General features: G+C 38.0%; 1 protein-coding gene across 1 annotated transcript in view; it reads right to left on the minus strand.

Moving 5' to 3' along the window:
- RPGR (retinitis pigmentosa GTPase regulator) overlaps positions 1–12,785 on the minus strand; it is a 91,207-nt gene that overhangs the window by 44,936 nt on the left and 33,486 nt on the right. Inside the window, exon 9 of the mRNA XM_037821830.1 lies at positions 6,998–7,122. Within this exon, the coding sequence (XP_037677758.1) occupies positions 6,998–7,122 (125 nt within the window). The remainder of the gene's footprint in view (positions 1–6,997; positions 7,123–12,785) is intronic.

Raw genomic sequence — 12,785 nt, forward strand, 5'->3', positions numbered from 1 at the left:
TGGGCCCCACAAGACTCACTCCCCCACTCACCAAAAAGGCTAAGCAGGGGAGATCTGGCTTGTGGAGAACAGGTGGCTCGTGGACGCCACCTGCTGGTTAGTTAGAGAAAGTGTACTCCACGAAGCTGTAGATCTGATAAATTAGAGATAAGGACTTCAACTGGTCTACAAACCCTAAAAGAACCCTATCAAGGTCAGCAAATGCCACGAGGCCAAAAACAACAGAAAATTATAAAGCATATGAAAAAACCAGACGATATGGATAACCCAAGCCCAAGCACCCAAATCAAAAGACCAGAAGAGACACACCTAGAGCAGCTACTCAAAGAACTAAAGATGAACAATGAGACCCTAGTACGGGATATGAAGGAAATCAAGAAGACCCTAGAAGAGCATAAAGAAGACATTGCAAGACTAAATAAAAAAATGGATGATCTTATGGAAATTAAAGAAACTGTTGACCAAATTAAAAAGATTCTGGACACTCATAGTACAAGACTAGAGGAAGTTGAACAACGAATCAGTGACCTGGAAGATGACAGAAAGGAAAATGAAAACATAAAAGAAAGAATGGGGAAAAAAATTGAAAAACTCGAAATGGACCTCAGGGATATGACAGAAAATATGAAACGTCCGAATATAAGACTCATTGGTGTCCCAGAAGGGGAAGAAAAGGGTAAAGGTCTAGGAAGAGTATTCAAAGAAATTGTTGGGGAAAACTTCCCAAATCTTCTAAACAACATAAATACACAAATCATAAATGCTCAGCGAACTCCAAATAGAATAAATCCAAAAAAACCCACTCCGAGACATATACTGATCACACTGTCAAACATAGAAGAGAAGGAGCAAGTTCTGAAAGCAGCAAGAGAAAAGCAATTCACCACATACAAAGGAAACAGCATAAGACTAAGTAGTGACTACTCAGCAGCCACCATGGAGGCGAGAAGGCAGTGGCACGATATATTTAAAATTCTGAGTGAGAGGAATTTCCAGCCAAGAATACTTTATCCAGCAAAGCTCTCCTTCAAATTTGAGGGAGAGCTTAAACTTTTCACAGACAAAGAAATGCTGAGAGAATTTGCTAACAAGAGACCTGCCCTACTGGAGATACTAAAGGGAGCCCTACAGACAGAGAAACAAAGACAGGACAGAGAGACTTGGAGAAAGGTTCAGTACTAAAGAGATTCGGTATGGGTACAATAAAGGATATTAATAGAGAGAGGGAAAAATATGGCAAACATAATCCAAAGGATAAGATGGCCGATTCAAGAAATGCCTTCACGGTTTTAACGTTGAATGTAAATGGATCAAACTCCCCAATTAAAAGATATAGATTCGCAGAATGGATCCAAAAAAATGAACCATCAATATGTTGCATACAAGAGACTCATCTTAGACACAGGGACACAAAGAAACTGAAAGTGAAAGGATGGAAAAAAATATTTCATGCAAGCTACAGCCAAAAGAAAGCAGGTGTAGCAATATTAATCTCAGATAAAATAGACTTCAAATGCAGGGATGTTTTGAGACAAAGAAGGCCACTACATACTAATAAAAGGGGCAATTCAGCAAGAAGAAATAACAATCGTAAATGTCTATGCACCCAATCAAGGTGCCACAAAATACATGAGAGAAACATTGGCAAAACTAAAGGAAGCAATTGATGTTTCCACAATAATTGTGGGAGACTTCAACACATCACTCTCTCCTATAGATAGATCAACCAGACAGAAGACCAATAAGGAAATTGAAAACCTAAACAATCTGATAAATGAATTAGATTTAACAGACATCTACAGGACATTACATCCCAAATCAACAGGATACACATACTTTTCTAGTGCTCACGGAACTTTCTCCAGAATAGATCATATGCTGGGACATAAAACAAGCCTCAATAAATTTAAAAAGATTGAAATTATTCAAAGCACATTCTCTGACCACAATGGAATACAATTAGAAGTCAATAACCATCAGAGACTTAGAAAATTCACAAATACCTGGAGGTTAAACAACACACTCCTAAACAATCAGTGGGTTAAAGAAGAAATAGCAAGAGAAATTGCTAAATATATAGAGACGAATGAAAATGAGAACACAACATACCAAAACCTATGGGATGCAGCAAAAGCAGTGCTAAGGGGGAAATTTATAGCACTAAACGCATATATTAAAAAGGAAGAAAGAGCCAAAATCAAAGAACTAATGGATCAACTGAAGAAGCTAGAAAATGAACAGCAAACCAATCCTAAACCAAGTACAAGAAAAGAAATAACAAGGATTAAAGCAGAAATAAATGACATAGAGAACAAAAAAACAATAGAAAGGATAAATATCACCAAAAGTTGGTTCTTTGAGAAGATCAACAAGATTGACAAGCCCCTAGCTAGACTGACAAAATCAAAAAGAGAGAAGACCCATATAAACAAAATAATGAATGAAAAAGGTGACATAACTGCACATCCTGAAGAAATTAAAAAAATTATAAGAGGATATCATGAACAACTGTATGGCAACAAACTGGATAATGTAGAAGAAATGGACAATTTTCTGGAAACATATGAACAACCTAGACTGACCAGAGAAGAAATAGAAGACCTCAACCAACCCATCACAAGCAAAGAGATCCAATCAGTCATCAAAAATCTTCCCACAAATAAATGCCCAGGGCCAGATGGCTTCACAGGGGAATTCTACCAAACTTTCCAGAAAGAACTGACACCAATCTTACTCAAACTCTTTCAAAACATTGAAAAAAAATGGAACACTACCTAACTCATTTTATGAAGCTAACATCAATCTAATACCAAAACCAGGCAAAGATGCTACAAAAAAGGAAAACTACCGGCCAATCTCCCTAATGAATATAGATGCAAAAATCCTCAACAAAATACTTGCAAATCGAATCCAAAGACACATTAAAAAAATCATACACCATGACCAAGTGGGGTTCATTCCAGGCATGCAAGGATGGTTCAACATAAGAAAAACAATCAATGTATTACAACACATTAAAAACTCGAAAGGGAAAAATCAATTGATCATCTCAATAGATGCTGAAAAAGCATTTGACAAAATCCAACATCCGTTTTTGATAAAAACACTTAAAAAGGTAAGAATTGAAGGAAACTTCCTCAACATGATAAAGAGCATATATGAAAAACCCACAGCCAGCATAGTACTCAATGGTGAGAGACTGAAAGCCTTCCCTCTAAGATCAGGAACAAGACAAGGATGCCCGCTGTCACCACTGTTATTCAACATTGTGCTGGAAGTGCTAGCCAGGGCAATCCGGCAAGACAAAGAAATAAAAGGCATCCAAATTGGAAAAGAAGAAGTAAAACTGTCATTGTTTGCAGATGATATGATCTTATATCTAGAAAACCCTGAGAAATCAACGATACACCTACTAGAGCTAATAAACAAATTTAGCAAAATAGCGGGATACAAGATTAATGCACATAAGTCAGTAATGTTTCTATATGCTAGAAATGAACAAACTGAAGAGACACTCAAGAAAAAGATACCATTTTCAATAGCAACTAAAAAAATCAAGTACCTAGGAATAAACTTAACCAAAGATGTAAAAGACCTATACAAAGAAAACTACATAACTCTACTAAAAGAAATAGAAGGGGACCTTAAAAGATGGAAAAATATTCCATGTTCATGGATAGGAAGGCTAAATGTCATTAAGATGTCAATTCTACCCAAACTCATCTACACATTCAATGCAATCCCAATCAAAATTCCAACAACCTACTTTGCAGACTTGGAAAAGCTAGTTATCAAATTTATTTGGAAAGGGAAGATGCCTCGAATTGCTAAAGACACTTTAAAAAAGAAAAACGAAGTGGGAGGACTTACACTCCCTGACTTTGAAGCTTATTATAAAGCCACAGTTGCCAAAACAGCATGGTACTGGCACAAAGATAGACATATAGATCAATGGAATCGAATTGAGAATTCAGAGATAGACCCTCAGATCTATGGCCGACTGATCTTTGATAAGGCCCCCAAAGTCACCGAACTGAGCCATAATGGTCTTTTCAACAAATGGGGCTGGGAGAGTTGGATATCCATATCCAAAAGAATGAAAGAGGACCCCTACCTCACCCCCTACACAAAAATTAACTCAAAATGGACCAAAGATCTCAATATAAAAGAAAGTACCATTAAACTCCTAGAAGATAATGTAGGAAAACATCTTCAAGACCTTGTATTAGGAGGCCACTTCCTAGACTTTACACCCAAAGCACAAGCAACAAAAGAGAAAATAGATAAATGGGAACTCCTCAAGCTTAGAAGTTTCTGTACCTCAAAGGAATTTCTCAAAAAGGTAAAGAGGCAGCCAACTCAATGGGAAAAAATTTTTGGAAACCATGTATCTGACAAAAGACTGATATCTTGCATATACAAAGAAATCCTACAACTCAATGACAATAGTACAGACAGCCCAATTATAAAATGGGCAAAAGATATGAAAAGACAGTTCTCTGAAGAGGAAATACAAATGGCCAAGAAACACACGAAAAAATGTTCAGCTTCACTAGCTATTAGAGAGATGCAAATTAAGACCACAATGAGATACCATCTAACACCGGTTAGAATGGCTGCCATTAAACAAACAGGAAACTACAAATGCTGGAGGGGATGTGGAGAAATTGGAACTCTTATTCATTGTTGGTGGGACTGTATAATGGTTCAGCCACTCTGGAAGTCAGTCTGGCAGTTCCTTAGAAAACTAGAGATAGAGCTACCATTCGATCCAGCGATCGCACTTCTCGGGATATACCCGGAAGATCGGAAAGCAGTGACACGAACAGATATCTGCACGCCAATGTTCATAGCAGCATTATTCACAATTGCCAAGAGATGGAAACAACCCAAATGTCCATCAACAGATGAGTGGATAAATAAAATGTGGTATATACACACGATGGAATACTACGCGGCAGTAAGAAGGAACGATCTGGTGAAACATATGACAACATGGATGAACCTTGAAGACATAATGCTGAGCGAAATAAGCCAGGCACAAAAAGAGAAATATTATATGCTACCACTAATGTGAACTTTGAAAAATGTAAAACTAATGGTTTATAATGTAGAATGTAGGGGAACTAGCAGTAGAGAGCAATTAAGGAAGGGGGAACAATAATCCAAGAAGAACAGATAAGCTATTTAACGTTCTGGGGATGCCCAGAAATGACTATGGTCTGTTAATTTCTGATGGATGTAGTAGGAACAAGTTCACTGAAATGTTGCTATAGTATGTAACTTTCTTGGGGTAAAGTAGGAACATGTTGGAAGTTAAGCAGTTATCTTAGGTTAGTTGTCTTTTTCTTACTCCCTTGCTATGGTCTCTTTGAAATGTTCTTTTATTGTATGTTTGTTTTCTTTTTAACTTTTTTTTTCATACAGTTGATTTGAAAAAAGAAGGGAAAGTTAAAAAAAAAAAAAAAAGAAAAAAGACAAACAAGGAAAAAAAAAAAAAAAAACGATGTAGTGCCCCCTTGAGGAGCCTGTGGAGAATGCAGGGGTATTCGCCTACCCCCCCACCATGGTTGCTAACATGACCACAGACATAGGGGACTGGTGGTTTGATGGGTTGAGCCCTCTACCATAAGTTTTACCCTTGGGAAGACGGTTGCTGCAAAGGAGAGGCTAGGCCTCCCTGTATTTGTGCCTAAGAGTCTCCTCCTGAATGCCTCTTTGTTGCTCAGATGTGGCCCTCTCTCTCTGGCTAAGCCAACTTGAAAGGTGAAATCACTGCCCTCCCCCCTACGTGGGATCAGACACCCAGGGAAGTGAATCTCCCTGGCAACGTGGAATATGACTCCCGGGGAGGAACGTAGACCCGGCATCGTGGGATGGAGAACATCTTCTTGACCAAAAGGGGGATGTGAAAGGAAATGAAATAAGCTTCAGTGGCAGAGAGATTCCAAAACGAGCCGAGAGATCACTCTGGTGGGCACTTACGCACACTTTAGACAACCTTTTTTAGGTTCTAAAGAATTGGGGTAGCTGGTGGTGGATACCTGAAACTATTAAACTACAACCCAGAACCCATGAATCTCGAAGACAGTTGTATAAAAATGTAGCTTATGAGGGGTGACAGTGGGATTGGGAATGCCATAAGGACCAAACTCCACTTTGTCTAGTTTATGGATCGATGTGTAGAAAAGTAGGGGAAGCAAAGAAACAGACAAAGGTACCTAGTGTTCTTTTTTACTTCAATTGCTCTTTTTCACTCTAATTATTATTCTTGTTATTTTTGTGTGTGTGCTAATGAAGGTGTCAGGGATTGATTTAGGTGATGAATGTACAACTATGTAATGGTACTGTAAACAATCGAAAGTACAATTTGTTTTGTATGACTGCGTGGTATGTGAATATATCTCAATAAAATGATGATTAAAAAAAAAAAATAAAATAAAGGGAAAACTGATGATTTCAGCAGTCAGAAGAATTTCCATCTCTATTTCAGCCAGCCAGCTTCTCTGGCTTTATCAATAAAGTCAGAAAAAATTTCATCAGAGTCTCCAGCTTGTGGCCTGCCCAAGGAATGCTGATTTGCACATCCCCACAGTTGTGTGAGTCAATTCCTACAATAAACATAATAATATTTACATAACAAAAAAAACCCAAAACAGGTATTTACTGAATTAAATACTCTCTGCTGGGTACTATATGAGATACAAAGATTATAGGCATGACACAGTACTGGCTTTTAAGGAATACATGAGAACAAAGCAGAGGAGTCAAAATTAGGGCAAAAAGAAATATGCTAAAAGAAGAAAATTAGGTAAGGGACAGATTTCCAGAATGGCATAATTTCTGACATTTAGCTTTTAGAAAATTACTATATTAGATCTATTCATGATATTCTTTTATACAAACACAAAAATACTTGTTTATCCTCTATGAAATACTGAAAGACTCAAATACAGGAAAATATGAAACTGTAAACAGGGAAATGTGATGGCCTTACCAACTGAACAGTGAACTTCAAAAAATTAGAGCAAAAAGCAGGAGTGAACTGATTGGTAAAATTTTCCAGTCCAAGTCCTAATTTTCCATGTCGACCATCTCCAAAAGTATACATAAGGCCCATATCTAAAATGCAAAAAATAGAATTATAAAGGTGTTACGTGTATGGGTCTATTTCTAAACAGATAAAACCTTTAAAATATGTTAACTTACATTGCAAGTTTTAAGTTTCCCCTCAAATTCTGCACTGAATTTACTCTGATACATTGATGTTCCCTCACTCTCTGTGTTCTCTATGGATCCGCACATGACTTTAGGCAATAGGTATTCTGAGAATAAGTCACTGAACCCTCAATGGTTAGTAAAATTGAAGCCCAGACATATGAAGCCTGTGCAGAGCAGCAGCAATACCACATTCATCTTGTGAAACACCCCATATGCTCTAGGGGAAGATGATTTTTGTATTCTGACCCTCTACAACCCAATATAATCTAATTTCTGTTTTCCTCTGGTCATTGCTTAGATTGAGGTTTCTTAACCTTGGCACTACTGACATTTTGGTCCAGATAATTTTTCATTGTGGGGGGGGGGTTGTCTTGTGCTTTGTAGGATGTTTAGCAGCATCCCTGGCCTCTACCCTCCAGACACCAGTAGAACATCTCCCCACCCCGTAGTTGTGACAATCAAAAATGTCTCTAGATGTCACCATGTGTCTGGGGGTCTGGGGGTAGAGGCAAAACTGCCACCAGTGTAGAACCACTGGCTTAGATCCATCACCTGTCTCAAACTAATTTTGCTCCTGGGCTGTATGTAGAACACTCCTGAAGAAAATTTCATAAACCAACAATGTGGACTAGTCAGTCCCTTTACCAACACTTGGGTCCCCTCTTTAACTGGGTCCCTGATGATGTTGAGTATTTTGGTCGCTCCTCTACAGTTAATCCTTTTGCTCTCTGCAGTAGCAGCAATTCTGAACCCTCGCTCCTCTTCTCAAGCCCCTCCTTCATAACTCCATCTCAAGTGTGCTAAGTGCCACAGAAACCAGAGTAAAGGGTGCCACTATAGGTGCATAGGAGGGGGCTCTCCCTCAATACTGGGGATTAGGGAAAGCTTTCAAACTGAAACATAAAAGACATGTAGGGTTTAGCTACAAGAAGAAGGGAGCAAATAATCTTCCATGAAGAATCAGTAGCACATACGAAGGCCCTGAATTAAGAGAAAACATGGCTCAGTCAGGAAGCTGAAGGGTGACCAATGTGTCTGGAGCAGAGAGAACTAAGAGGAGAGATGAATCTGGAGGGGTAAAAAGGAACCACAACACACAGAGTCCTTTTAGTTCATAGTAAAGATTTCAAACTCTATCTTAAGGGCCACAAAAGACTAAATGAATGACTTTAAGGAAATGATGGGATGATGTTTGTGGATTTCTGATTTAAGATGACAAAAGTGATTTCTTACTAAGAAAACCCAAGAGAATACATGATTAGAAATCAGTAAGGTGACAAATTCCAAAATTAATGTACAAAAATAAATAGTTTCCCACTTCCAAGGAAAATGGTAGAGTAGGGAGCTCCAGGACTCAGTCCTTCTAAAAAAACATCTAATAAACAGGCAGGAACTGTCTGAAGCAACTGTTATGGGGCGCCAGAGGTCAGAAGAACACTGCACAGAATCCAGGAAGGAGTGGAAGAGGCTGATAAACTACAATATAGAACAGGGAGTTTTTCTCTCCAAGCAGCAGCTGCCTGCACCCATCCCTGACTCTCACAGTGGGACACCTGGAGTCCAAACCTGGCTAGCTCACAGAGAACAAAAAGGGACATGTAAATCCTCTTTCACAATAACAGAGCTGGGCATAGCAGATTACTGATCACAGCTTTTGATTAGTGAATTCAGATTGCTGGGTCTCAGCTCTGAGCTCGTGTTTCAACTTGCCCCAGAAAAAGACCGTGGCGGCCATGGTTTCAACCCCGCCCCGGCAAAGGTGAAGGTGGTACGGAGTTAAATTCACAGTGCTTCCTCAGGGATCTGGGGGACAGTTAGCTGAAGGGCTGCATTTGCTGGAAAGGACAGAAAAACACAAATTTGGAGAGCCTTCAAAGAAGCCTTTGGAACCTTTCCTGATTCCCTCCCCAGGGCACACTGAAGCCAGTCTGCCTCCCTTCATGGGTCCCTGACCCAGTTTCGGCTGGGAAATACTCACTTGGAAAAGTCCTCTCCTGGGTGACCCTCCTCCCAGAATTTGCCCTCCAGGTATAAAAGCAGCTAGAGAGAATCAAAAGAGTGTAAAAAACTACAGAGACAAAACTAAAACAAACAGAACGGATCAAGATTTCCAGAGAAGGAATGGAGGAAAGGAAGATTTCTCCTGGAGGTGAAACAGTTGTACAAAAAGTGCAATCTTAAAAACTGTACCACAAATCCAAGCAAGAATAAGATGAAGAAGAGCTGAAAAAACCTTATCAGTTAAACATGGGCTATTTAAAGGTATAGACTAAGGCAGACTAAGCATCAAAGAAGAGCTTTAACATAAAGCCAATCAACAATAAAACACTAGGCAAGAGAGAGAAATGGACACTCAGAAAAAACTCATCAAAATAATCAGATGCCTAGACATCAGCAAAAAATTACAAGCAATACTAAGAAACAGGACAAAGGAACAAATTAAAACTTTGAAGGAGACAGAATTTGGAACAACTAATCAAAGATGTTCAAACTAATCTCCTAAATTAATTCAAGGAGATGAAGGAAAATATGGCTAAAGAGTAAAAGATATTAAGAAGACAATGTATAAGAATAAAGAAGAATGTGAAAGTATAAAAAGAAACATAACAAAAATTATGGGAATAAAAGGCACAATAGAAGAGATTAAAATGCACTAGAAGCATAAAACAGCAGATTTGAACAGGCAGAAGGAAAAAATCAGTGAACTAGAAGACAAGACAACTGAAATCTTACAGATAGGAAAACAGAGAAAAGAATGGAAAAACTTGAGCAGGGTCTCAGCAAATTGAATGACAGCATGGAGTGCACAAACAGATGTGTCATGGGAGAAGAAGAGAAAAAGGGCAGAAAGAATATGTGAGGAAATAATGGGCAAAAATTCCCCAATCTTATGAAAGACATAAAAATACATGTACAAGAAGCACAATGTAATCCAAACAATAAATCCTAATAGACCTACTCTGAGACACATACTAATCAGAATGTCAAATGCCAAAGATAAAGAGAGAATCCTGAAAGCAGAAAGAGAAAAAGGGATTTGTCACATACAAGGTAACCCCAATAAAAATAAGTGCTGATTTCTCATCAGAAATCATTGAGGCCAGAAGGCAGTGGTATGATATATTTAATGTACTGAAAGAGAAAAACTGCAAGCCCCAAATTCTGTATCTGGCAAAACTGTCCTTCAAAAATGAGGGAGAGCTTAAAATATTCACAAACAGAAACTGACAGATTTTGTCAACAGGAGACTTGGCCTACAGGAAATACTAAAGGGAATTCTGCAGGCTGAAAGGAAAAGACAGGAGAGAGAGGCTTGGATTGTAGAAATGAAGATTATCAGTACGAATAACTAAAAGACTAAAAGAGAGAAAAAATTATGACATATAAAAACCAAATGATAAGATGGTTGAAGTAAATACTGCCTTTACAGTATTAACACTGAATGTTAACAGACTAAATTCTCCAATCAAAAGACGGAGATTGGCAGAATGGGTATTTTTACAAGTATGATCCAACTATATACTGTCTACAAGAGACTCACCTTAGACCCAAAGACACAAACAGGTTTAAAGTGAAAGGCTGGAAAAAGATAGGCCATGCAAACAGTAACCAGAAAAGAGGTGGGGTAGCCATACTCGTATTGGACAAAACAGGCTTTAAATGCAACACTCGTAGAAGAGACAAAGAAAGACACTATATGTTAATAAAAGGGGCAATCCACCAAGAAGAAATGACAATCATAAATATTTATTCACCTAACCATGGTGCCCCAAAATACATGAGGCAAACACTGGCCAAACTGAAGGGAGAAATAGATTTCTCTAAAATAATAGTTGGAGACTTCAATACACCAGTCTCAACAGTAGACAGAATATCTACACAGAGTGTCAATAAGGAAACAGAGAACTTGAATAATATGATAAATGAACTAGACCTAATAGACATACACAGAATATTGCAACCCCAAACAGCACGGTACACATTCTTCTCAAATGCTCATGAATCATTCTCCAGGATAGACCACATGTTGGGTCACAGAACAAGTCAAAACAGATTTAAAAAGATTGAAATTATACAAAGCCCTTCTCTGACCATAATGGAATGAAGCTGGAAATCAGTAATAGGCAGTGAACTGGAAAATTCACAAATATATGGAAGTTAAACAACACACTCTTAAACAATCAGTGGGTCAAAGAAGAAATTGCAAGATAAATCAGTAACTATATCAAGACGAATAAAAATGAGGACACAACATATCAAAACTTACGGGAATCAGTGAAGGCAGTGCTGAAAGGGAAACTTACAGCCCCAAACGCATACATTTAAAAAGAAGAAAGAGCTAAAATCAAAGCTCTAACTACACACCCAGTGGAACTAGAAAAAGAACAGTAAACTGATCCCAAAGCAAATAAAAGGAAAGAAATAACAAAAGTTAGAGCAGAAATAAATGAAATTGAGGACCAAAAAAAACAATACAGAGAACCAACAGAACCAAAAGTTGGTTCTTTGAGAAGATCAAAAAAACCAATAAACCCTTAGCTAGACAAAAAAAAAAGAGAAGATGCAAAAAAAATAAAATCTGAAATGAGAGAAGGGACATTATTACTGACCTCACAGAAATAAAAAGGCTCATAAGACCTTACTATGAACAACTGTATGCCAACAAATTAGATACCCTAGGTGAAATGGACAAATTTCTAGAAACACACAACCAACCTACAATGACACTAAAAGAAATTGAACACTTCAACAGACCAATTACAAGTAAAGAGAATGAATCATTCATCAAAAATTTATCAGCAAAGAAAAGACCAGAAGGATTCACAGGTGAATTCTACCAATCATTCCAATAAGAATTAATACCAATCTTGCTCAAACTCTTCCAAGAAATTGAAGAGGAGGGAACACTACCTAACTCATTCTATGAGGCCAATATCACCCTAATACCAAAGCCAGATAAAGACAATACAAGAAAATAAAATTACAGACAAATTTCTCTAATGAATATAGATGCAGAAGTCCACAGCAAAATACTTGCAAATCAAATCCAATGGCACATTAAAAGAAGTATACACCAGGATCAACTGGGTTGCATCCCAGATGTGCAAGGGTGGTTCAACACAAGAAAATTAGTTAATGTACTACACATTAACAAAATGAATGGAAAAAACCAGATGACCATCTCAAATGATGCAGAAAAGGCATTTGACAAAATCCAGCATCCTTTCTTGATAAAAACACTTTGAAAGATAAGAATAGAAGGAATCTTCCTCAATTGATAAAGGGCATATGCTGGTTTGCCTATACTGTGTCCCCCATGAAAAGCCATGTTCTTTAATGCAAACTGATTAGTCTGTTGATTAGGGTGAAAGCTCTGATTGAATTATTTCCATGGAGGTGTGGAACCTGCCCATTCAGGGTGGATCTTGAATTTAAGAGAACTCAAGAGAGGACCCAGATGCTTGCTGATGCTTGGAGATGCTTGGAGATGCAGACAGAAAGACGTTTGGAAATGCTAAGCTAAGAGATGAAGCCCAGAGTTTGCTCCAGGAGAACCAAGCAGA

Source organism: Choloepus didactylus, chromosome X (assembly GCF_015220235.1).
Source record: "Choloepus didactylus isolate mChoDid1 chromosome X, mChoDid1.pri, whole genome shotgun sequence".
NCBI lineage: Eukaryota > Metazoa > Chordata > Mammalia > Pilosa > Megalonychidae > Choloepus > Choloepus didactylus.